The sequence below is a fragment of the Octopus sinensis genome, linkage group LG14, assembly GCF_006345805.1.
Source record: "Octopus sinensis linkage group LG14, ASM634580v1, whole genome shotgun sequence".
In the NCBI taxonomy this organism is placed as follows: Eukaryota; Metazoa; Mollusca; class Cephalopoda; order Octopoda; family Octopodidae; genus Octopus; species Octopus sinensis.
In genome coordinates, this window is record NC_043010.1 from 25357773 (window position 1) to 25382856 (window position 25084).

General features: G+C 39.8%; 1 protein-coding gene across 3 annotated transcripts in view; it reads right to left on the minus strand.

Annotated features, from left to right (window-relative positions):
- Positions 1 to 25084, minus strand: part of LOC115218860 (UV-stimulated scaffold protein A) — a 66090-nt gene that overhangs the window by 18637 nt on the left and 22369 nt on the right. For all 3 annotated transcript variants that reach the window (XM_029788811.2, XM_036508750.1, XM_036508749.1), the window contains exons 5-10: positions 24176 to 24296; positions 22634 to 22951; positions 17567 to 17988; positions 11828 to 11963; positions 7931 to 8008; positions 5049 to 5301 (exon numbers count right to left, since the gene is read on the minus strand). In XM_029788811.2, coding sequence (XP_029644671.1) covers positions 5049 to 5301; positions 7931 to 8008; positions 11828 to 11963; positions 17567 to 17988; positions 22634 to 22951; positions 24176 to 24296 — 1328 coding nt within the window. The remainder of the gene's footprint in view (positions 1 to 5048; positions 5302 to 7930; positions 8009 to 11827; positions 11964 to 17566; positions 17989 to 22633; positions 22952 to 24175; positions 24297 to 25084) is intronic.

Here is a 25084-nt window from a genome sequence, read left to right on the forward strand (position 1 = left end):
GCGGGGTGGTAACTTGTGGTGCGTATATGATGCATCCCCAGGATTCGTGATAACTCACGAAACAATGCAGACTCGAATTGTCGACCACGATCTGTGGTTAAACTGTACGGTACACCATACCTCGAAATCCAATTAGATACGAAAGCCCTCGCAACAGTTTCAGCTGAAATGTCTGCTATAGGAATAGCTTCCGGCCAGCGTGAAAAACGATCAATACAAGTTAGAATGTATGAGAACCCGCGACTCACAGGCCATGGTCCAACCAAATCAAGGTGGATATGGCAAAAACAGGCTTCAGGAGAGGAAAATTGTCCAAGTGGAGCACGAACGTGTCTATGGACTTTAGCACTCTGGCACCTCAAACAAGAGCGTGCCCAAGAGGTAATTGATCGTCGCATATTGGGCCAGAAGAACCGAGCAGTAACAAGCTTTACTGTGGCAGAGATACCTGGATGTGACAGTGAATGAAGAGCATCAAACACGGAACGTTGATGTTTCTCAGGTACTAATGGTCTAGGTGAACCGGTAGAAACGTCACAAAGAATAGAGCCTTCCGCTGTAGGGAGCGGAAGGTAGTCAAACTTACAGTTAATAAACTTAGGCGAAGTTAAATCCAACTCCTCTAAAGGTGGTTGATCCTGCGAAATAGCAGTTAAATCAATTGCTGCAGGAGAGGAAATGGAATTGACAGGGAGTCTAGAGAGAGCATCTGCAGGGACGTTCTCACTGCCTGGCACATGCCTAATGTCACTTGTAAATTGAGAAATATAGTCCAGGTGACGGAAAGCACGAGGAGAGAGTTTATCCATTTTAGAAGATAAAGCAAAAGTAAGGGGCTTGTGATCAGTATAAATCACAAACTCTCGTCCCTCGAGCTGGTGTTGAAAATGCCGAACTGACAGATAGATCGCTAGTAACTCTCGATCAAAGGTACTATATCTGCGTTCAGCTGGCTTTAGCTGACAAGAAAAGAAAGCTAAAGGTTTAACTTCACCCTCTACGGTGTGCTGCAAAACAGCGCCAATTGCAGACTCTGATGCGTCCACAGATAAAGTAAGTGGAGCATTAGGAGCCGGATGTGCCAAAATAGGGACTGAAGCTAGTTCCTTTTTAACCAACTCAAAGGCAGACAGTGCTTCAGCCGAAAGAGTCAGACGGGCGTCCTTCTTGGAATTGCCCTTTAGCATTTGTGTTAAAGGTAACAACTTGTCCGCACACCGATCTATGAAACGTCTATAGAAATTTACTATGCCTAAAAAATGGCGAAGTTGACGCAAAGAAGAAGGTGGTGCGATGCGCTGAATAGCATCGACTTTGGATGTGAGTGGTTTGATTCCTCTCGAGTCAATATAATGACCGAGAAAATTAAGAGATGGTTGCCCAAAAACACACTTGTCTGGATTAATGCGAACACCATAGTCGCGAAGACGCTGAAAAAGCTGAGACAAGTGCAGGAGATGATTTTCATGCGTATCACTTGCGATTAGAATGTCATCGACATACGCGAACACAAAATCCAGTCCGCGAACAACTTCATCTATAAACCGTTGGAAAGTACTAGTGGCATTCCTCAAACCAAAACTCATAAATAAAAATTCGAAACAGCCAAAAGGAGTAGTAATTGCTGTTTTAGGAATATCGTCTGAGTTGACCGGTATTTGATGGTAGGCACGTATCAGGTCAACCTTAGAAAAAATAGTACATCCATGTAAATTTGCCGAAAAATCGTTTAAAATCCTTATGGAATATTTGTCTGGAATCGTCACCGAATTTAGACGCCGATAATCTCCCACCGGGCGAAAATCTGTATCCCCTTTTCTTACTAAATGAAGGGAGATGCCCATGGACTGGTGGAGGGGCGTATCAGACCGAGCTGGAGCATGTGCTCAAACTCAGCCCTAGCAGTTTTAAGTCGATCAGGTGCAAGACGCCTTGGACGTGAAAAAACAGGAGGTCCAGTTGTTGTTATAAAGTGTCGTGTCGAATGCAATGGCTTAGCCACCCTAAAGGTAACATCATATAGCTCTGGAAAAGAAGCTAAAAGAGAGTGAAAAACATCTCCAGATGTACCGACAAAAAATGTCGGGCTAAGAGCTAAATTGGTAGATTCTCCGGTCGGCGTGGAGAGTGTAGTCGAACTATCGACCAACCTCCGACGTCTGACATCTACCAACAAATCAAATTTATCCAGAAAATCCGCACCTAAAATAGGATGCGGAATGTCGGCAATGACAAAAACCCATCGAAAGTCTCGTCGAAGACCAATATCAAGGCACAACGACATCTGACCGAATGTGGCTATTGGTGACGAGTCAATAGCGTGCAAGATGACGTTAGATCGCTTTGGCCTGTCAGTTGTGCAATGCAGAGGCCAAATACTGCAACAAGAACCAGTATCTACGATGAAGTTTTTCTTCGACACTAGATCTTTAACAAAGAATGCACGATAACCAGAAAATGTTGTGGAGGAAGTTGACGTGCTCAAATTCTCCGAATCTAGTTTAAAGACTTATAAGTGCATGGCTGTGTGCACCTATGTGCATTCTCTCCATACTTGGAGTGGTACCAACACAGTCCAGACTTAGACTGTGTTGATCTCGAGGATGAACGACTGCGACTTCGCGATTTTGAAGATCGCTTACCATCGCGACACATCGCGTCCATCCTTTTAGTGAGGGTTTCTATTAGTTTAGAAAGCCCCTCAATTGAGGCCGAAGAGGTCTGTGAACAGGCACAAGCAGACCGTGACGATGGTTGAACGGCAAATTCAACCATCTTATCAGCCATCGTTGCTATTTGGTCCACTGTATTTGTCTCTAAGCCGGTTGCCAAAACGGTCTGTATATAGGCAGGCAACCTCGAAAAAAAAATCTTCCGAAGGAGGGGGGCATCTGATGCATTACCACTTAACTCCCTCAGTCTTCGTAAAAATTCTGACGGAGTTCTGTCCCCTAGTTGCTCATCTGCCATTAACTCGTTGAAACGACTTTCCTCGCTTCGTGTATTTCTTTTTTCAACCTCTAATTTAACAGACGCATAAGTAGCGCCTGGACTAGGGTCTGTAATAAGGTCCCTTGCTGAAGATGCCAGTTGCGGCGGCATGCAACCATAAAGGATTTGCAACTGCTGCTCGGGAGTAATACTTTGTGCACGAAATTGTGCCTCTAACTGTGAAAACCACAGTGTGGCATCACCTGTAAAAGTAGGTAACGAACCCATAAACATTTTGTAGCCTTTTATTCACTAGATGACTCTGTCAAATGGAAAAAAGAAAAACTGACAACGAACCAACGCTGAACAGTCGCAACAAGGAAAAACAAAGGGAAAAAAGAAAGGAAGAAAGAAAGAAAGACCAACAATTGAACCAATAAATTTTGAATGTGCAATTTACAAAAAAAAAATGTTTTTTTTTTTTTTTTTTGTACTGTGTGCACAGAGAATAGAAAAATAATTCTTTTGTTTTTTTTGTTTTTACCAACCTTCGTCGCGTTTTAATCGAGAAAAAAAATTTCTTCTCTTTTTTTTTTTTCCGTGCGTGAGTGCAGATGAAGAAACAAACTGTTGAAAGGGACTAGAAAACAGGTTGGTCGTGTTTCAGACTTGGCAGAAAAACTGGATTTTTTTCTTTTCGTGAGTGTTCTCTGGAACTTCGGGGTCACTACTGTAAGCAATATGTGAATATCTCCGCTTGCACTTTTGGGGTGCAAGTTGGTGCAATCACTTTCCGTTGCTTTTATATCCAGACTCTACCAGTCAAAGAAACACAAAACGCAGACGTAAAAAATAGATATACTTTATTGTTTTATACCGGTGAGAAATCAGTGGTATATCTGATGTCCTTGGTTCTGGGCGCGCAAGGCTGAAAGTTAATCGATTGTAATATTTACAATGTTCAGCCGCCAAAAACAGAACGGGTCAAAAATGGCGTCCGGGTGAAGAAGATGATTTGACTGCAACAATTCAGGTTAAAAGTCTTCGGCCAAAAGACTGCTGCTATCAAAACCGGAGAGAGAGCGAATTAAACGTCTGCTTCGATGAAAAGGCTGCCGCTGTCTGTCTGACGCTAATGGTCAACGCTTTATGCTCCCTTGCCTCTTTGTTAAGGCTCACGCTCCCTTGCTAAGGCCACGTCAGCAAGGCCACGTCAGCTAAGGCCACGTCAGCAAAATTCCCTCTTTCGGACTTCGTGTATTCACGAGAGGGCGTTGCGCCCGCGCGCTGTTGTATAGGGTGACTACACATACATACATTGCATTACATTGCAATACATTACATTACATACATATGTACATTGTGTATATATGTACATGTGTGTGAAGTGAAGGTGTGTGGATTTGTGGTTAGTGTATTTGGCTCCTGATCATAAGCTCGTGAGTTCAATTTCTGACAGAGTGTTGTATCTTTGAGCAAGGTACTTTATTTCAAGTTGCTCTAGTCCATTCAGCTAGGGAAAGTGAGTAGTACCTGTATTTCAAAGAGACAACACATTCTGTCATATTAGAACCGTATCAATGATCAAGCAATCCTGTATCACACGACAGTTTGTTATAGCTTATTAGTATTTATATTTTTTCTTGTTACAAACACTGAATTTAAGCATGATGGTTCATTATGTTAGACAGTAGTAGGGCAGCTTACCAGCTGGTGGTTAAATTACTACAAAGTTATTTGTGATCTTCCCAGTTGTAGAAGTCATACCTCAGCAGACAGTTGGAGTCTGGACAGCTTCCTGCTAGCCAGCTCCACATCAAACCATCCAACCCATGGCAGCATGGAAGGAGGATGCTAAATGATAATGACGATGATATGACAGGGACACAAGTATAACTGTTAGATCATATTAGTAAACCATTTGTATAGCATTAATCAGATAGAATAAGAAACGAGACTTCTTTGGTTGAATCCATATATGCAAGTGAGTCTGTACACATAAGTGTGTGTGTACTAACTTTTTGGTATAATGTATATGACAATGATGGCTAAAGATATTATTATGATGATGAGAATGCAAAAAGGAAAAACACATTGAATGAACATTTCCAGCTAACCTGTTTTGTTCATCTTGTAACATGATCTGGCCTTTGTTCTTCTGTAGCAGTTCTTTTTTCCATTTGTTCATTGTGGCTGCCATGGAAGCTGGATCTTGTTCATCACCTGGCCGTAATGTGGCATTTATGTCCCATTCTTTAGAAGTTTCATGAAAATTAGGTTGTTTCCTTAGCATAGGGCTGGAAATGTACTTCTTCACCAAAGTTTTGTTAAATGCTTTACTTTGGATTTTTTGTCTTGAGTGTCCTGATGCTTATAGAAGACAAATGAGAGAATAAAATAATGTTAGATATTATAAGCACCAAATAGATACAAAATAAGTGAATCAGGCTTACCAACAGTATTCAAACTAGATAACTATCATTTACTGGGCAATTGTACAAATAATAATAATAATGAAATTATTGTGTACAGAGCTCAGGTGCACTACAACTCATCGAAGGTGCACGTACAGTACATAGAATTATGTACAAAAGTCAGGAAAGTGAACAGTGTAAAATTAACGATATACATGTGTGCATGCGTATGGAGGGGAGGATATCAGGTGTAGCATTGGCAAATTTCAGGAAGCATGGAGGTTTTAAAGAATGCAATGTCTCAGCAACTGACAACTGATGCAGGTAGTTTGTTCCATGCTTCAGCAACTGTGAGTGTGAAAAATTTTTTTAATTAGTATATCCTTAAAATAGAAACAGACATTTTCTACAAAGCCACAGACGCCAAACAATACCTTCTCTTTAATTCATGCCACCCAAGACACACTAAAACAAACATCCCCTTCAACCTTGCAAGAAGGATATGCACAATAGTGTCAGAACAAAATACCAGGAACTTTAGACTGCAAGAACTCAAAAACACCCTAATTGACAGACATTACCCAGCTCAACTCATAGAGGATGGGATCAGACGTGCAACAGAAATCAACATAGAAACTTTAAGAAAAGTTCAACACAACAACACACCTTCCCCGAAAATACTACCTTACATACAACCCCAGAAACAAAGAAGCCTTCACCATCATCACCCAGAATTTACCAATACTTCATAAAAACCCCAAATTAAAGGAAATTCTAAACATACACCAAATCATTAAAAGCTACAAACAGCCCAAATCACTTAAAAAGATTCTCACAAAGGCAAAATTGTCTTCTGAAACTACAGATGCAAAAGTAAAAAAATGTGGTAGATCGAACTGTGCAACATGTCCTAACCTGCTTGAAGGATCAGAATTCCTCTTTAAAGAGGGACAGAAATTCAAGATCAAATCTAACTTTACTTGTGCCTCTGAAAACATAATTTATGTCATAAAATGCTCGGGCTGCCACCAAGACTACGTGGGGTCCACGGGACTATCACTCAGACGTAGATGCACACTGCATCGACAACAGATTGCATTCCCAGAATATAGAATGATACCTTTTAGTGAGCACATTGAGAAATGCGCAAAGCAACTACTACCACAATTTTTAATCTTTCCATTTTACCAATGTGCTTTCGGATCATCAACACAAATTAGACTAAACAAGGAAACATTCTTCATTGAAAAGTACAAGCCCAGACTCAACCATCCGAACATACTGATACAGAGAAATTCACATTAAGGGAAAAGGAAAAAAAATTTTAAACGATTATCTCCCTTACACCGGAAGAAATCACCCACTACCTTCCCTTATTTAGAACTCTCCGGAGCATAAACACAAGGATAACTCTATCCAACATAAACATAACGTCACAAGAAATTTGAAAAGCTAAATGCGAAACCGGTCTTTCTTTAAAAATTGTCATTATAAAGAAAAAAAAAATTTTGTTTTAAAAATTTTCTAATATTCTTCAGACATATTGACGCAAATATATATATTTTTTAACATTTAAGCCTTCTGTCGTTTTTTCACTCTTTACTATTTTTTATATATTCACCCACGTGCTTTCACAAACCAACTTTCTTATCTATATATATATATATATATACATACACACACACACACACATATATATATATCACTATCTGGATGACTGTATTATCAAGTACACTACAGAGGATCTGCTATTCCCTCCTTTTCTCTCCAGTGAGGTACATAAATCTATTTTCCAGTTGCTTTTGCCTTACAACTCTTTATTATTTTCACAAGGTAATTAATTACCTTATCAAGCAGGAGAGTTTATACTCCATGTTGAAATACTATAGAGTACAGACTCTAAAGGACAAAATAACCATTTCCCGCTACAACTTGTCTCAATTCATTCATAAGAAGGGGAGTAGTTACTAGAAAGTTCTGAAAAACTGGAATATATTAGTCACAGTATCATTGTGACATCAATTGTTATTATTGCTGTAATTGTTAGACTTTTTTTTTCTCTCTTTTAGTCAGAAGGGAAAGCTGTACCTAAAGCTCTTTATGCAGTCATTCTGATGGTTAGGAGGAATGGAGGAATGCCTATAGCGGAGTGGACCTAGCTAAAAGCCTCCAAGTTGTCAGGTGTCATTCTTAACCCTTTATCACTCAGATTACTCTTCAAATGAATTGGCCTTTGCCTTTCTCTTGGCTAACATTGGCAGAATAGAGAGGGGAGGCTGGTATGCATGGACGACTGCTGGTCTTCCATAAACCTCACCCAGACTTGTGCTTTGGAGGGTAATTTTCTAGGTACAATCCCATAGTCATGCATGATCAAAGGGAATCTTTACTCTTTTTATACAGAGGCCATACACAAGTTTGCTTGATTAGGACTGACCTGAGGCTACATAACAACACAAAAATAAAAATAAAAAATAGAAATAAATATTTAAGAGCTAAAGCAAAATATATTTTAAAATATGTGAAAAGAGGAAAATAAGATTGAAAAATACTCAAATAAGTCATTTTTAAAAGAAGTGACCTACCAGAGACATTCTTCAAATGTTCAGGTATGTCAGATTCATAACCTTCTTTTTCTTCAACTTCTTCAAAATCATCGTCATCTGTGAAAGTAGAATGTGGAAATTTGACATAAGATTGGATGCCTGTGTTTATGTGAGATACATGCATATGTGTATATATATACACGTGTGTGCATTTGTTTATGTGTGCATGTATGTATATATGTGTGTGTATGTGTATATACATATATATACATATATATTTCTTTACTGCCTACAAGGGGCTAAACATAGAGGGGACAAACAAGGACAGACAAAGGGATTAAGGGATTACATTGACCCCAGTGTGAAACTGGTACCTTATTTATTGACCCTGAAAGGATGAAAGGCAAAGTTGACCTCGGCGGAATTTGAAGGTGCTAGGTACCTTAACCGGAATATATATACATATATATACACCTAACTCCCCAGACTGCAACCCCCTTGATTATCATGTGTGGGGTGCAGTTGAGCAAGAGACCAACAGAACTCCTTGTAATACCAAAGATGAACTGAAGGCAAGGATTATGGCAGCATTCACCAACTTAAAGGAGGAGGCCATTCAGAAGAGTTGCAGGAGATTCTGAAGTCGTCTGGAGGCCATGGTTGAAGCCAAAGGCAATTTTATTGAATAAATTTACTCTTTAGTATTTCAAGATATTTTTACATAATTTTTACGTAATATCTTTTAAAATGAGATGTCTGTGTTATTTTCATTTTTGCGTAATTTAGATGACCATATATTCACAGCACCCTATATATATAGGAGCTGGCATGGCTGTGTGGTAAGATGTTTGCTTCCTAAGCACATGGTTTCAGGTTCAGTCTCTCTGTGCAGCACCTTGGGCAAGTGTCCTCTATTGCAGCTTCAGGCTAAATGATGCCTTGTGAGTGGATTTGGTGGACAGAATCTGAAAGAAGCCTCTATATGTGTGTATTTGTCTCCCACTACTGCTTCACAACTGGTGTTGGTGTGTTTTATGTTTCTGTAACTTAATGGTTTGACAAAAGGGATTGATGGAATAAATACCAAGTTCACAAGGAAATAATAATAAGTACAGGGGTCAATTCGTTTGATGAAAATCATTCAAGGTGGTGCCCCAAATAAGTAAAAGATAAAAGATATATATATGATGAACTTCCACACAGTTTTTGTTTGCCAAATTCCACAACAAGGCATTGGTGTACCCAGGGCAATAGTAAATGACAATAGCCCAACATACCATGCAATTGTACTGAATTCAAACTCATGTTTCAGTGCTCTGCACTTTCACAGATGAGTGGAATAAAACAAAATCTCCTTACTTGAAAAGACAAGTAGAGGTTAACAGCAGGAAAGGTATCAGGCTGCAAAAATAATACATCAGTAATATGTTCTCATCTTATCCATGCTAGCATAGAAAAACTGATGTAAAAACCAGATATACAAAAACGAATAAAGGTATATAAAGGCATCGGTCTGGGCAGCAGCCATCTATGCTAGATCTGGTATTCTCCCGCTATCCAAGATCAGTGTCAGACGTATCTGTGTGCGCCCCTCTTGCCAAGAGTGATCATGTGGTCCTGAAGTTCGTCATGCACACAACTTTTTCCACGCCCACAATTACTTCGCTGCCACGTAGAGTCTTCTCTGCAATTAATCTTGAAATTCTAACCGAGGCTTCCGCGCTTCTGGACTGGCGATCCCTGATGACGTTGTCCTCAGTTGACGAACTATGGTCATCCCTCAAAGCATATGTAATCTGTTTGACTGACCAGGCAGTTCCCGTTGGGCTTCCCAAGAGGAAGAAACACAAACCCTGGGTGACGAAGAAGGTTAAACGAGAACGTCGACTCAGAGATATTGCTTGGGCTGAATTCAAAAATCTGGATTCGACTGCAGCTTTTGAGGTGTACAAAACTCAACGAGACCGAGCCGTGAAAATTGAAAAGAAAGAACGCTTCAGTTATGAATACAAAATCGCGGCAAATGCCAGTAGCAATCCCAAAACCTTTGCCCATGTCCAGCGGAATTCCCGCTTGAACAACCAGATTGCAACGTTGGTAGACTCAACAGGCGTATCGATTGAGGACCCTTATCAACAGAGTCAATTATTTGCCGAGGCTTTTTCAACTATTTTCAAACAAGATGATGGTCGTGAACCCCCTCCATTTGATAGATCGGTACCTCCAATGCTTCGATTGATCATCACGCGGGACGAAGTCAAACGTGTTATTCAAGGCCTCGATGTCAACAAGGGTCACGGCCCTGACGGCATACACCCACGGGTTATCAAAGCGTTGGCTCCGGTCATCTGCGAGCCCTTAACATGACTATTCAATATGTCATTGGCGACGGGTGTTATACCTGCAGACTGGAGAACAGCGATAATCTGCCCAATTTTCAAGAAAGGGAGCCGCGAAGACCCGCTTAACTACCGACCGGTTTCCCTTACATCAATAATCAGCAAGATGTTCGAAACCATCCTTAAGAAAAGTATGATGCTCCACCTCTTAAACACAGCCTCGATCTCCTGATTCCCAACACAGCTTCGTGCCGAAGAGATCATGCTTGACCAACTTACTAGTAATGGAAGAATTGGTGACGCGCATCCTCGATGATAGTGATGCTGTTGACATCGTTTTATTGGACTTTGCCAAAGCTTTTGACTCGGTAAACCACCGCCTACTACTTGTCAAGCTTCAAGCATATAGTTTCCATCCGGATATTGTACGATGGGTTGGTGCCTTCCTCTCAGATCGCTCCTTCCAAGTTCAAGTTAATGGTTCGCGGTCCGACGTCTCCAGTGCGAGCAGTGGCGTGCCTCAAGGTTCAGTGCTTGGGCCCTTGTTGTTCTTAGTCTTCATAAATGACTTGCCCGACGACCTCACGCAACACACCCTTCTATTTGCCGACGATATCAAACTGGTCGCTCCTCGCGGTAGTATAGAAGATCTTCGTCAATGCCTCCACCAAATTTGGAAGTGGTCTAACGATTGGGACCTGTGTCTGAACGTGTCAAAGTGCTGTCATCTGCCTGTCGGCTCTACTCCTGCAACTCAACTTGATTTCGAGCCGGGTCGTCTGCTGCTGGAGAGGACCGATCAGGTAAAGGACCTGGGTATCTTGGTGGATTCCTCCTTTTCGCCTTCAGCCCAGTGCATCCATGCTGCCAACAAAGCGCGCGGAATTCTGTTTTTGATTCGACGGTCATTCGGAATGCTCACAGCAGCCATATTCCTGCCACTCTATGTCACGCTGGTGAGACCCATATTGGAGTATGGGATTCAAGCCTCTTCACCTTATCTCCTCAAAGACATACAGCATCTCGAAAGAGTCCAGAGGCTGGCTACCCGCATGGTTCATGGTCTCAAAAATTTGTCCTACGAAGAAAGGCTGAGGACGCTCGACCTTTATTCTCTTGAAAAACGCCGCCGCCGTGGTGATCTCATTCTCGCCCACAACATCATAAGCGGGAAGTGTAACCTCTCGAAAGAGCTGTTCTTCACTCCTGCTCCGGAGCGTGGGCTGCGGGGTCATTCCGAAAAGCTCTACCTGCGATGATTTCATCTCAATCGAAGGAGAGGAGCTTTCTCCGTCCGGGTTGCAGATCCGTGGAACAAGCTGCCAGACGAGATGGTGAAGATGCCGACGACCGCTTTGTTCAAAGCCTCCCTGGACCTCAAGTGGCCTGAACTCTTTACATGAACACCACCCTGTACTTAACTCCATGTCCCCCTACATGGCCTTGCTATTTGCTTTTGAGCCAAATTAACTAACTAACTAACTAACTAACTAACTAAATACCATACAAGATAAATTTGTGATTAATTGAAATTGTACTTCCTTTTGGAAAAGAATAAACAGGCACAAACACAGTAAATAAAATGAAATGAAATTACCTGTTTCATCATCAGTCATGCTTTTAACTCCTTCCAGGTTCAGCTCATCCAGCTGAGATTTTGTTTTGTCTAACTTTGTCATGGCATCAGTAAGTTTCTTCACTGTTTCATTGTCTGGACCTGTCTTGGATAGTTCCTGCAATCAACAACCAAACATACGGAGACTAGAACGTTGTACATATTAGGCTACAATTTATTCAATCAAATACATATATATACATATATTCATATACATACATACACATACATATATATACATACATATAGACAAATGTGAAGGCACAATGGCCCAGTGGTTAGGGGAGCGGACTCGAAGTCATAGGATTGTGGTTTCGATACCCAGACCGGGTGTTGTAAGTGTTTATTGAGCAAAAACACCTAAAGCTCCACGTGGCTCCAGCAGGGGGTGGTGGCGATCCCTACTGTACTCTTTCGCCACAACTTTCTCTCACTCTTTGTTCTGTTGGCCTGCTCACTTAGCCAGTGGGGTGGCGTCATTTGAAGCACATTGTGACCAGCGATGTGTAGCAACATCTGATAGCCTGGTCGATCACAGTGATCACAGTGATATAGACACATACATATATATACATCCACAAGCACATGTATAAATAATGCACTAAATAATAAAAACAATAATAATAAAGAACAATGATCTTACATTGAACATAATATTTTACATTGTACATAAAAGAAAAAAGTAAAATAAAAAGAGACGGAGAGAACCAAGGAAAGAATGGGTCAATAATTTTGAGACATGGACTGGAATGAAAACATTGGAATGCATTCAGAGAACCCCAGACAATAAGAGGACTGGAAAAAATTGGGAAAAAAATTTAAGTGCTACATTGGCAGAAATGTTATGGAAACAACTTACATTGGTATAATACCAGAAATTTGAAGAAAGTGGTATAGTCAAGTAAATTGACCCAAGTACTTGATTGGTACTTTATTTTATTGACCCCCAAAAGGATGAGAGACAAAATTGATCTGGATGAGATTTGAACTCATATATTCATATACATACATACACATACATATATATACATACATATAGACAAATGTGAAGGCGCAATGGCCCAGTGGTTAGGGGAACGGACGTGCAGTCGTAGGATTGTGGTTTCGATTCCCAGACCGGGCATTGTGAGTGTTTATTGAGCAAAAACACCTAAAGCTCCAGGTGGCTCCAGCAGGGGGGGGGGGGGCGATCCCTACTGTACTCTTTTTGATATACCTTTATTCGTTTTTGTATATCTGGTTTTTACATCAGTTTTTCTATGCTAGCATGGATAAAATGAGAACATATTACTGATGTATTATTTTTGCAGCCTGATACCATTCCTGCTGTTAACCTCTATTTATCTTTTCAAGTAAGGGAATTTTGTTTTATTCCACTCATCTGTGAATAAAAGGGTCTGGTATATAACAATAACAATAATAATGATTTCAAATTTTGGCACAAGACTAGCAATTATGGGAGTGGGGGTAAGTTGATTATATTGATCCCAGTATTCAACTGGTACTTTATTTTTTTTATCAACCCTGAAAGGGATGAACAGCAAAGTCAACCTCAGTGAACTCAGGATGTAAAGACAGATGAAATACCACTAAGCATTTTGCCCAGTGTGCTAACGGTTCTGCCAGTTTGATGCCCTAACAATAGCAATAATAAAAAGAGCACTCAGAAAGCTCAACCCTCTGCCAGGGCAACACCAACATTCTTCTCAACGATTAGCCAGAGATGATTTTTAAAATGAGAATATCTGAAATAAACTCCACTGCTCTCACAAATGAGAATACTAAAAATGAACCCTACTGCTCTCAAAAATTAGGTAAAAATAAAACAGGAAAAATAATCCAGAATCCTTGTCTGGTACTGGATTGATCCCCAAATCTAATCAGTTCCTGCCAGTCATGAGGCCAAACATCTCTGAAAGTTTCATCCAAATCCATCCAGCAGTTCTTGAGATATTTTGTCCATGGACAAACAAACATACAAATATGACTGAAAAGAATACCTCTGCCTTTGGTAATAATGGTAAATTTGTACATTGGTAAAAGGCCAAAAATTTGTAGATGCCATCACATAATGGTTTTGATCAAACATTTCAATGTTTGCCCCCCCTCCTCCTACACAAAAACAAAAAATAGGGACAATAATAACAATAACAAGAACATTCAAAGCTGACATAAGAGGTTCTATGTTGTTGCTCAACCTGCTAGGAATAGCAGTTAAATTTCCTAATTATCAAACAGTGATATCTCAAAAAAGGGAAGTATTTATTAGACAATGTAGTCTTAATTATCAGACGTGGAGGCGCAATGGCCCAGTGGTTAGGGCAGCGGACTCGCGGTCATAGGATCGCGGTTTCGATTCCCAGACCGGGCGTTGTGAGTGTTTATTGAGCGAAAACACCCAAAGCTCCACGAGGCTCCAGCAGAGGATGGTGGTGATCCCTGCTGTACTCTTTCACCACAACTTTCTCTCACTCTTACCTCCTGTTTCTGTTGTACCTGTATTTCAAAGGGCCGGCCTTGTCACTCTCTGTGTCACGCTGAATATCCCCGAGAACTACGTTAAGGGTACACGTGTCTGTGGAGTGCTCAGCCACTTACATATTAATTTCACGAGCAGGCTGTTCCGTTGATTCGGATCAACCGGAACCCTAGTCGTCGTAACTGACGAAGTGCTTCCAGATATCAGACAATGAAAAAAAAAAGGATGGGATGGTCACAACTGGAATGTCTTTTATCACATATCCTTGATCAGAGTTGGCCATGGGCTAAACAACAATGATGTCATCAACGTGACATAGTCAAGCAGAGATGAAAGGAGTTACACAACATCATCATCATCATCATCATTATCATCATTGGCATGACCAACCAAATCCTCCACCACCTTTACTGCTGTCATCCATCCATCATCATCACCATCATCATGTGAAATATATCTTTACTAAACTACAGGAGAAATAGCGGGAATAATTCATAAACAACAATAACCTCAACATGATACTCTTCCCCCTCCTCCTCCTCCTCCACCTCATCACCATCATTACCACCACCATTGCTGCTATCATTACCATCTTCATCATCACAACGACCATTGCCGCCACCATCACTACCACTATCCTCATTATTGTCACTATACCAGCTAGCTCCTTATCATACCATAGGTCTACTTGAGCAGGAATGGCTGCAATTCCTCAAAAGCAGTAATAAATAACAATGCTGCCTGCACCACCATTTTTTTTTACCATCAACACCATCACCACCATCATTTTTATCATCATCATCACCATCATCATCATGATACATTGTTAACACCCAAGCACTTATTCTAATTGTATCTCTACTGGGAAAGTGTTACTGCCAGAGCAGTTTAGGATTTCTGCTGGAGCCATTCTGTATTAACACCTTTGCATCATGTTTCATATCTCATGATTGTTTCCTAAACTACAATGCAATCTGTGAATTAGTTTAGCATAAACAAGGTCAAACACTGAAACAAGAATGACAAGGTTAATTAATTAATGAGTGCAAAATAAAATCAGTGGTGTGTCAACAGTGTGCCATTTCATTGCTGACATGTGCCACTGAATATATCTATAGATTTGTTAGCCAACAATGTGTGTTATGACAAAAATATAAGCATTACATCTGTGGTCTTGGGTTCAGTCGCACTGTATGGTACTTTGGGCAAATGTCCTTCTACTATAGCCCCTAACCAGCCAAAGCCTTGTAAGTGGATTTAGTAGATGGAAACTGAAAGAAGGCCGTCATATACATGTGTGTGTGTGTGTGTGTGTGTCTGTTTGTCTGTGTGTGTATGTGTGAATTTCAACATCAGTAACAGGGTATTTTTGTATGTATGTCATTGATCAGTTTTATTCCAAGATTTCTAGCCAATAGAGAAAGAGCCGGTTTCTAACCTAGATCCAAGGCTCCTTCATTGGAATTTCAACATCAACAACAGGGTATTTTTGCTTTGTTTGTTTGTATGTATGAATGTATGTATGCATGTATTATGTATGTATGTATGCATGCATGTATATGTGCAGATTTGTATGTTTTGTTTTATGTATGTTATATATGCATATATATATATGCAGGGTGTGCGTGTATGTATGTATGTATGTATGTATGTATGTATGTATGTATGTATGTATGTATGCATGCATGCATGTATGTATGTTGTTGATCAGTTTTATTTCAAGATTTCTTGCCAATAGAGAAAGAGCTGGTTGGTAACTTAGATCCAAGGCTTCTTCATTGGAATTTTAACATCAACAACAATGGTATGTATGTGTGTGTGTGTGTGTGTGTGTATGTATGTATGTATGTATGTGTGTATGTATGTATATATGTGTGTATGTGTGTGTGTATGTATGTATGTATGTGTGTGAGTGTAAGTATGTATTCTCCAAAAGAGACCACCAGAATAAGTATCAGGCTTAAAAGAATAAGTACTGAGGTTAATTCATTTGACTAAAAGTTCTTGAAGGTGGTGCCCCAGCATGGCCGCAGTCAAATGACTGAAACAAGTAAAAGATATATCCATACGATGGGCTTCTCTCAGTTCTCATCCACCAAATCCACTCACAAGGCTTTGGTTGGTCTGAGACTATAGTAGAAGACACTTGCCCAAGGTACCATGCAGTGGGATTGAACCTGAAACCATGTGGTCAGGAAGCAAACTGCTTACCAAACAGCCATGCCAATGTGTAGAATAGTTAAAAAAATATCATCATCATCATCGTTTAACATCTGCTTTCCATACTGGCATGGGTTGGACAGTTTGATTGAGGACTGGCAATCCAGGAGGCTGCACCAGGCTCCAATCTGATCTGGCAAGTTTTCTACAGCTGGATGCCCTTCCTAACACCAACCACTCCAAGAGTGTAATGGGTGCTTTTTACATGCCACATACACATATATTTATACATACATATATATATGTGTGTGTATGTGTGTCTGTGTATATATATATATATATATATATATATATGAAAAAACAAGTCAAAAATAGAAAATGCTAAAATAATTTTATAGTGAACATTTCAGTACCGGTTTCGGTCATTTTGAGACCTTTTCAACTGTAACGATTAAATAATTAAATTTAGAAAAATTAGAAGAAAAGTTTTTTTAAAGGAATATTTCTATAGTAGTGTTCAGATATAAGTGGCATTCTGCCTTTCTCTGACTCCCTTGTTTGCACTTGTGTGTTGGAGGTCGTTGTGAGTTCTTGGTAGGGTAGAGGAAGAAGAAGGCTGATGAGGAGAGGGGGTGGGAGAATCTGGGAGTGCCCTGATGGTCGTATTTTGAATGGTCAGTGGCAGCTAGCAGTCGCAGTTCAATTCAGGAGAATATTTCTATTGAAAGGCTTGTTTATGGAATTTGCGTAGGTGTTATACTAAAAAACATTAGTGACAAGGTTAAGGGGTAGAAGGTGGAGAAGTAGAAGAAGAAGAAGAAGAAGAAGATGACGACGATGTTGATGATGATGATGAAGAAGAAGAAGAAGGAGAAGGAGAAGATGATGATGATGATGATGGTGGTGATGATGATGACGACGATGATGATGATAATGATGATGATGAAGAAGAAGAGGAAGTATATATATATATATATACACACTCATACACATACACATATATAATTGCAAATGTGTCTCACTATTATTCATTTCTTAAAAGAACAACAAGAAAATAATATTAATAACAAGTGAAAAATTACCTTTAGCCATCTTTTCACATTTGGTAAATATTGATGGGAAATAAGGTTGTAAATATCTTTCAAGGTGATTAAAATGTCTTTATTATCTTCAGTTTCTTTGATCAACATCTTGTTAGGCACATTGATTGTGAGGCAATAATTCATTGACCCAAGACCATGACTTCGTATCAAGTCAGATGAAGACGCACCCTTATCATCTTTTTCATCATCATCATCATCATCATCATCATCATATTCATCATCTTCTTCTTTGTTTTCTTCTTCTCTTTCTTCTCTTTCTCTACTATCACCGCCACCACAATCATTATTAACATTATCATCACACTCATTACCATCATTACCGCTCACATCTTCATCCTTAACATCATTCTCTTTTTCATTTTTGTCTTTTTTGCTTTTATTTTCTGATGTCTCCTTTGAACCTGATAAAAGAAAAAAAACGTTTCACCACCACCACCACCACCACCATCATCATCATCATCATCATCATCATTTAACGTCTGTTGTCCATGTTGGGATGGGTCAGATGGTTTGACCAGAGTTGGCAAGCTGGAGAGCTGCACCAGACCCCAGTCTGATTTGTTATGGTTTCTACAGCTGGATGCCCTTCCTAATGCCAACCACTTCACAGAGTGTACTGGGTGCTTTTATGTGGCACCACACAGGTGTTTTTTATATATAAATGTGTGTGTGTGTGTATGTGTGTGTGTCCACCTAGTCACCTACCGATTGGGCTGACATACTAGCCAAATCGACTACATCCTTGCCAGAAAAAGGGAAAGATGGCTGCTTATAAATGCCAAAACTTTCCCAGGCAAAGAATGTACCCCACAACATAGACTGGTAGTTAGTGACTTTAGGATCAGGACTAAGAGGACGACCAACATGGAGAAGAAGGGTCTGGAAGCTTAAAGATCCTGTGAATGGACAGAGATTTAGAGACATATTACTTGAAGCCTTTGACGAAATAGAAGGGGATATAGCTTCACATGGGGTAGAAGACAACTGGAGGTTTCTAAGGGACAACCTGCTGAGAGCCACTGACCAGATCTGTGGTTGGTGCAAAGTCCCCTCAAGACCCAAAATAACGTGGTGGTGGAACAATGTTGTTGACAGGGCTATTAGACAAAAGAAACAGGCTTGGAAGGACTGGAAGTACGGTGGTTGCAAGGAAGTGTATCAGACTGCCAGAAGGGAAGCTAGGAGGCAGGTGTATTTAGCCAGAGGGGAAGCAGATAAGAAAAAATTTGCCAATGTTCTGCGCCGTGAGGATGAAAGACTTGAGGTATTTTGTGTTGCAAGACAGTGTGTGAGAGAGAATCGTGATGTGGTAGGAAAGAAATGTGTTCACATGGATGATGGTTCACTTGCGCTAAATGAGGATGCAAAGAGAGTGGTTTGGAGACGCCACTATGAAAGGTTGCTGAATAAAGAAAATGCATCGAATAAAGAGAGTCTGCCGAATGTCGACCCAACAGAGGGACTAGCTATCTGAGTTGACAGTTCCTTGGTAGTTAAGGCAATTAGAAGCATGAAGACAGGGAAAGCCCCAGGCCCATCAGGAATTACTGCAGAGATGCTCAAAATATCTGGTAGTGTCGGCTATAGCCTAGTCACCCGTATAGTTAACCAGGTGATACACGAAGGAGTCATTCCCAATGACTGGTGTAGCAGCATAATAGTCAACTGCTACAAAGGTAAAGGTGATGCCCTAGATACAAATAACTACAGGGGTATCAAGCTGCTGGATCAGGTAATGAAGGTTACGGAGCGGGTCATAGCCCAACTAATTAGAGAGAGAGTTAGTTTAGATGAGATGCAGTTTGGGTTCGTGCCAGGAAAAAGTACCACTGATGCTATATTCCTGGTAAGACAGCTGCAGGAGAAATACCTAGCCAAAGATAAGCCCCTGTACCTGGCTTTCGTTGACATGGAGAAAGCCTTCAACAGGGTCCCCCGATCCCTTATCTAGTGGTCAATGAGGAAACTAGGGATAGATGAATGGTTAGTGAGAGCTGTGCGAGCCATGTACAGGGACGCTGCTAGTAAGGTGAGGGTTGGCAACGAGTACAGTGAAGACTTCCAGGTAGAGGTAGGGGTCCACCAAGGTTCAGTCCTCAGCCCCCTCCTATTTATCATAGTCCTCCAGGCAATAATGGAGGAATTCAAGTCAGGATGCCCCTGGGAGCTCCTCTATGCTGATGACCTTGCTCTAATTGCTGAGTCACTATCAGAACTGGAGGAGAAGTTTAAGGTGTGGAAGCAAGGATTAAAATCGAAGGGCCTTAGAGTCAACCTAGCTAAAACCAAAGTCCTAATAAGTAGGAAGGTAGACAAATCACAAACGCCTTCAGGTAGATGGCCCTGCTCAATCTGTAGTAGAGGTGTAGGTAGAAACTCTATAAGATGCACCAAGTGTAAGCTATGGACACATAAGAGGTGCAGCAATGCCAAAGGAAGGCTAACTAGGAAAATAGTTTTTGTATGTGGCAGATGCTCAGGAGCAATAAACACTGAAAAAGCGCGCAGAGACCAACTTCCGCCACATTCCAGGGAGAAAAACTAGAAATAGCTGATAGCTTCCATTACCTAGGTAACCAAGTCAGTAGCAGGGGTGGGTGTGCTGAAAGTGTAGCTGCTAGAGTAAGAATAGCCTGGGCAAAGTTCAGAGAGCTCTTACCTCTGCTGGTGACAAAAGGCCTCTCGCTCAGAGTAAAAGGCAGACTGTATGACGCATGTGTACGAACAGCCATGCTACATGGCAGTGAAACATGGGCTGTGACTGCTGAGGATATGCGTAAGCTTGCAAGAAATGAAGCCAGTATGCTCCGAAGGATGTATAATGTCAGTGTTCATACTCGACAGAGTGTAAGTACCTTGAGAGAAAAGCTGGACCTAAGAAGCATCAGTTGTGGTGTGCATGAGAGACGTTTGTGCTGGTATAGTCATGTGGCAAGAATGGATGAAGATAGTTGTGTGAAAAAGTTCCACACCCTAGCGGTTGAGGGAACCTGTGGAAGAGGTAGACCCAGGAAAACCTGGGATGAGGTGGTGAAGCACAACCTTCGAACTTTAGGTCTCACCAAGGAAATGACTAGAGACCGAGACCTTTGGAAGTATGCTGTGCGTAAGAAGACCCGGCAGGACAAGTGAGACCATAACCCATGGCCTCTACCTGGGATGTAGCCAGTCCACTTATGCATACCTTTCCTTCTTGGGACACAAAACTCTACTTGTGAAGACCTGTTGAGGCAAGTGAGAATCAACATCAAAATTGAAATCGATCAACATCAATGGAAATTGTAGCTGTGATACCAGCGCTGGTGGCACGTAAAAAGCACCATCCGATTGTGGCCGTCGCCAGCCCTGACTGGCCCCCGTGCCGGTGGCACGTAAAAAGCACCATCTGATGCCAGCCTTGTGTGGCACGTAAAAAGCACCCACTACACTCACGGAGTGGTTGGCATTAGGAAGGGCATCCAGCCATAGAAACATTGCCAGCTCAGACTGGGCCTGGTGCAGCCTCTTGGCTTCCCAGACCCCAGTTGAACCGTCCAACCCATGCTAGCATGGAAAGTGGACACTAAATGATGATGATGATGATGATGATATATATATATATATATAAATTATTATTATTAATAACAATACTATATTATAGTTTCATAATAGATAAATTACCAGTCTTGGCTGACAGAAATAAATGACTATTCCTTTTAGCCATTTTCTGATGTCTGCTGGAGCTTGTATGAAACCAATTTGTAATTTGGCCAGAATAAGACCAGTATGAGGGACTTCACTGCAGGGCAAATGCAGGAGAAATAATCATCAGAAGAACTCCCATCAAACAAATGTTTTGACCCCTTAGTTTCTCACTCAAAGGGAGCAGAGCCTAGTTAGATAAGAACTCCCCACTCTATTGCAAAATATATGAGTTCCTTTATTTTTATCTGACTCATGGATTTTAGACGTGCGCGTGCGTGTAAGTCTAAGCAATACAAACTAGTGGCATTGTTAGCACCAAGTTCAGTAAGAAATTTAAGATGCAGGTAGAGGTCCATCTGGAGTAAGTTTTCAACTCTCTCCTGTTTGTCATAGTGCTTCAGGCTATAACAGAAGAGTTCAAGACTGGCTGTCCTCTGTGGGCCAATGATTTAGTTCTGATACTGAATCAGTCAGTTAGAGGATGAGTTCCAAATGTAGAAGCAGATGATTATAATGTCTAGCTTCTCTAGTTAAAGAGTAGAAGAAAAATGATTTGGAACAAAGGGATGGGTAGACACCACTTAGTTTCAGTCAGAGATTGGCAAACTTCCTATATTATTGAACCCTTCATGGAATTCTTGATAATTTATTGACCCCTATCATGTAAATTTCTAAAATAAAATTAAAAGTATTAATTAATGAAAAAATGTTTGGGTTTAGAAACAATAATACCTTCATTCTTTTTTGTCATTAATGCCTTTTAATAAGAAATATTAAAAGAAATTTAATGCAAATACTTTATAAAATTTATCAGGAACTTTAAAGTTTCAGTCATATTATAGATAAAATCAGAATATTCAATGTGAAATATGTGTTCAGTGAATACTGGTTACTGTATTGATATTTGGCTGTAAAGTAGTGAGTTTAAGCCTTCAATTACTGCACTCTTACAGATTCAGTTTTGGTTATAAATTAGCACTCTTGATGCTCAGAATTATTTCAGATGTTTATTGACCCTTTGGATAGCAACACTCAGAGGTCAACTTTGCTGACCCCTGGCTTTAGTGAAAATTTGGTCACCAGGCAAATGATAATAGAAGAGAGGTTTGATTTCTCTGGCTGGACCTTTTGCTATTTTATTTCAAATTAACTGCTTAAAACAAGCCTTTTTATATCTAAAATATCAGTAGTTAATTCCTCCATGTTTGTAAACAATGATTTAAAAATCTAAGTCAAAGTTATCTTCCTTGAAATCATTTTTATAGCTGGGGACTGTAAGAGATCTCTTGCATGACAGCAATAAATCTGTTTGTTTAGAAAGAAACTAACCCTTGAAGAAAAAAGGCTAAGAAAATATTTTACCTTTCCCTGTTTCACTGAGACTTGATGATGCTGTATTTCCATCAGTTTTCTGTGATGAGCTATGATTGGAATCATCACAGTTAGTGCTGTGGTCACTTGCAATTGTATTAGGTAAAGAATTACAAGATAAAGAAATGTCTGTGTCACTGTCCTTTTCCTTGCTTGTTATGTCATTCTTTTTCTTCTCAGTGTTTTTATTATGATCACCAACATTATTATTATTGTCATCATCATCCTTGAAAAATTCATCTGTTTGTATTAACAGCTGGTAACAGTTTTCACTTTGGGTTAAACAGCTTTCAAGATGAGGGAAAGTTTCTGAAATAATTTGGTGCATATATATATTTTTTATGGTAAACTCTTACACATGTAATATAATGAGTGAACAGCTTGATTAACTGATATTAAATGCACTATTAGACAAAAGCTCGCTCAAAGAAGGCTTAAAGTCTAAAAACTAAACAAGTCAACTGAAATGTCTGAAAAACAAAGACAATATGGTGAGGAATGGGCCCTGTCTTTAAAGCTAACCAATGAAAGCATTGAACATGTTTCAATCTTATTAGATCTCCTCAGCCAAGCATACTCTGCTCAGTGACCAAGACTTAAAAGTGATCAATATATGAAGAGAAATGCAGGGAATCTAGTAAAACAGTAATTGCAAATAACAACAATGGAACTGAAGACTGAAGGGAAAATACATCAAGGGAATGGTCTGCACACTAAATTCATTTAAGGTTAAGTATAATATATATATAGGGTAATGTTATTGTGATGTGTGAGTGTGTGTGTTCTTTATTTAATTTTAGCTGTCATGGCAGCTAAGGTCATCTTTTGTGTGTGTGCATGTATGTGTGTGTGTGTGTGTGATCATGATAATTTAATATCCACTTTTCTACAGATCAGACAGAATTTGTTGAAACAAATTTTCTTGGCCAGATTCCCTTTCTGTCATTAACCCTCACCTGACTCCACAAAAATGACATAAAGGGAACAGTGAAAGAGCTATAAAGAGGAAAGGGCGCACAGATACATCAGTAATGTTGGTAAATTTCTGAAAGCTTGGAATTTTTGAAGGATACACTGTCCTTACAGCTAAAAACTGACACGAGAAGTTTATTACATGCTTCAATGTTAATTCTGTGAGTGAAAAAAATACTTCCAAAAGTCATGGGTGTTGTACTTTGTTTTGATTATGTTACTAATAATCATTTCTTTATTGGCTACAAAGGTAGAAGGCCAGAAAGTTGGTTATATTAACCCTAGAACTTGACTGGTACCTTTATTTCATCAATCTGAGGTAGGTGTAAAACAAAGCTGACTTCAGCAGGATTTGAACTCAAACTGTAAATATCCAGAACAAATACTGCAAGGCAATAATTATATTCACTTCCGCAAATTTTTGGAATGAATAGAATCTATTTACTTGATTCAAGTCCTGACACTTTATTTTATTGACCCCTTGAGGATGAAAAGCAATGTTATGTACACAGGACTTAAAGTGATATAACTAAATAGAAAAATTATAAAAGAAAAACCTACCTTCTATTTCTTTAAGTATCTTTTCTTTCTTTCGTTGCAAAAGTACCTGTTTTTTCCTCTCAGCTTCTGCTTCTCTTTGTCGTTCTACAATTGTCCTGGCATGGATATCATTAAAATCAACCTGATGGGTGACAAAATGAAGATTCTACAGTAATCCTGATTGACAAAGTACCGTCAAGTTTAGGCCGTACACTCTTAGTATAATGGGGTTATGACTTGATTCCAATGTTCAGTTGTAAGCATTATCCTTCATTCACATTTCTGATGTCCTTTCCCAAAAATCTGCACACACACCACATCCAGGGCTACCAAACATACTCAACTCTCCTTCCTTCATCACTATAACTGTGCCACAATCCACATTTGACTTCACTAAATATTTTCCTCAATCATTCCTTCTCAAAACTGCATTACTCTTGAATTTCCTTTCTTCCCACATTTTTGTTTGTTAGTTTTTGTAACTAAATTGGTCTAGATTGAACACTGCTATGGTCAAAAGTATTCTATCCATGACCATATCCTCTTGTTTTCAAGCATAATTTTTCTGTGTAGGACAACATTAACCATTGTGTACCACCCATATTGGTCAGTGAACCAGAGAATGCTTTAAAGTTGATGGTGAGAAATAAAGTCCCAAGTAAAAGATGATATAACATTCAGTCTATATGCATGGAAATGTATAATTAAGATTGAGCCAATGATCAGTCATCCTGTTGGAAATAACAGCCAAATCTACTTCAAACTACTGTTTTAGAAGAGGAAAATGTTAGATAAGGTGATACTGGCAACCAAAACATAAGAAAAAATGTGTGAAGTCATGGTTGAAATGCTTTTGATCTTAGATTTGACCAATCAAAATGTAAAACCAAAAGTCTTAAGTTTTGATTGGATTTAAACAACAGCAACAAC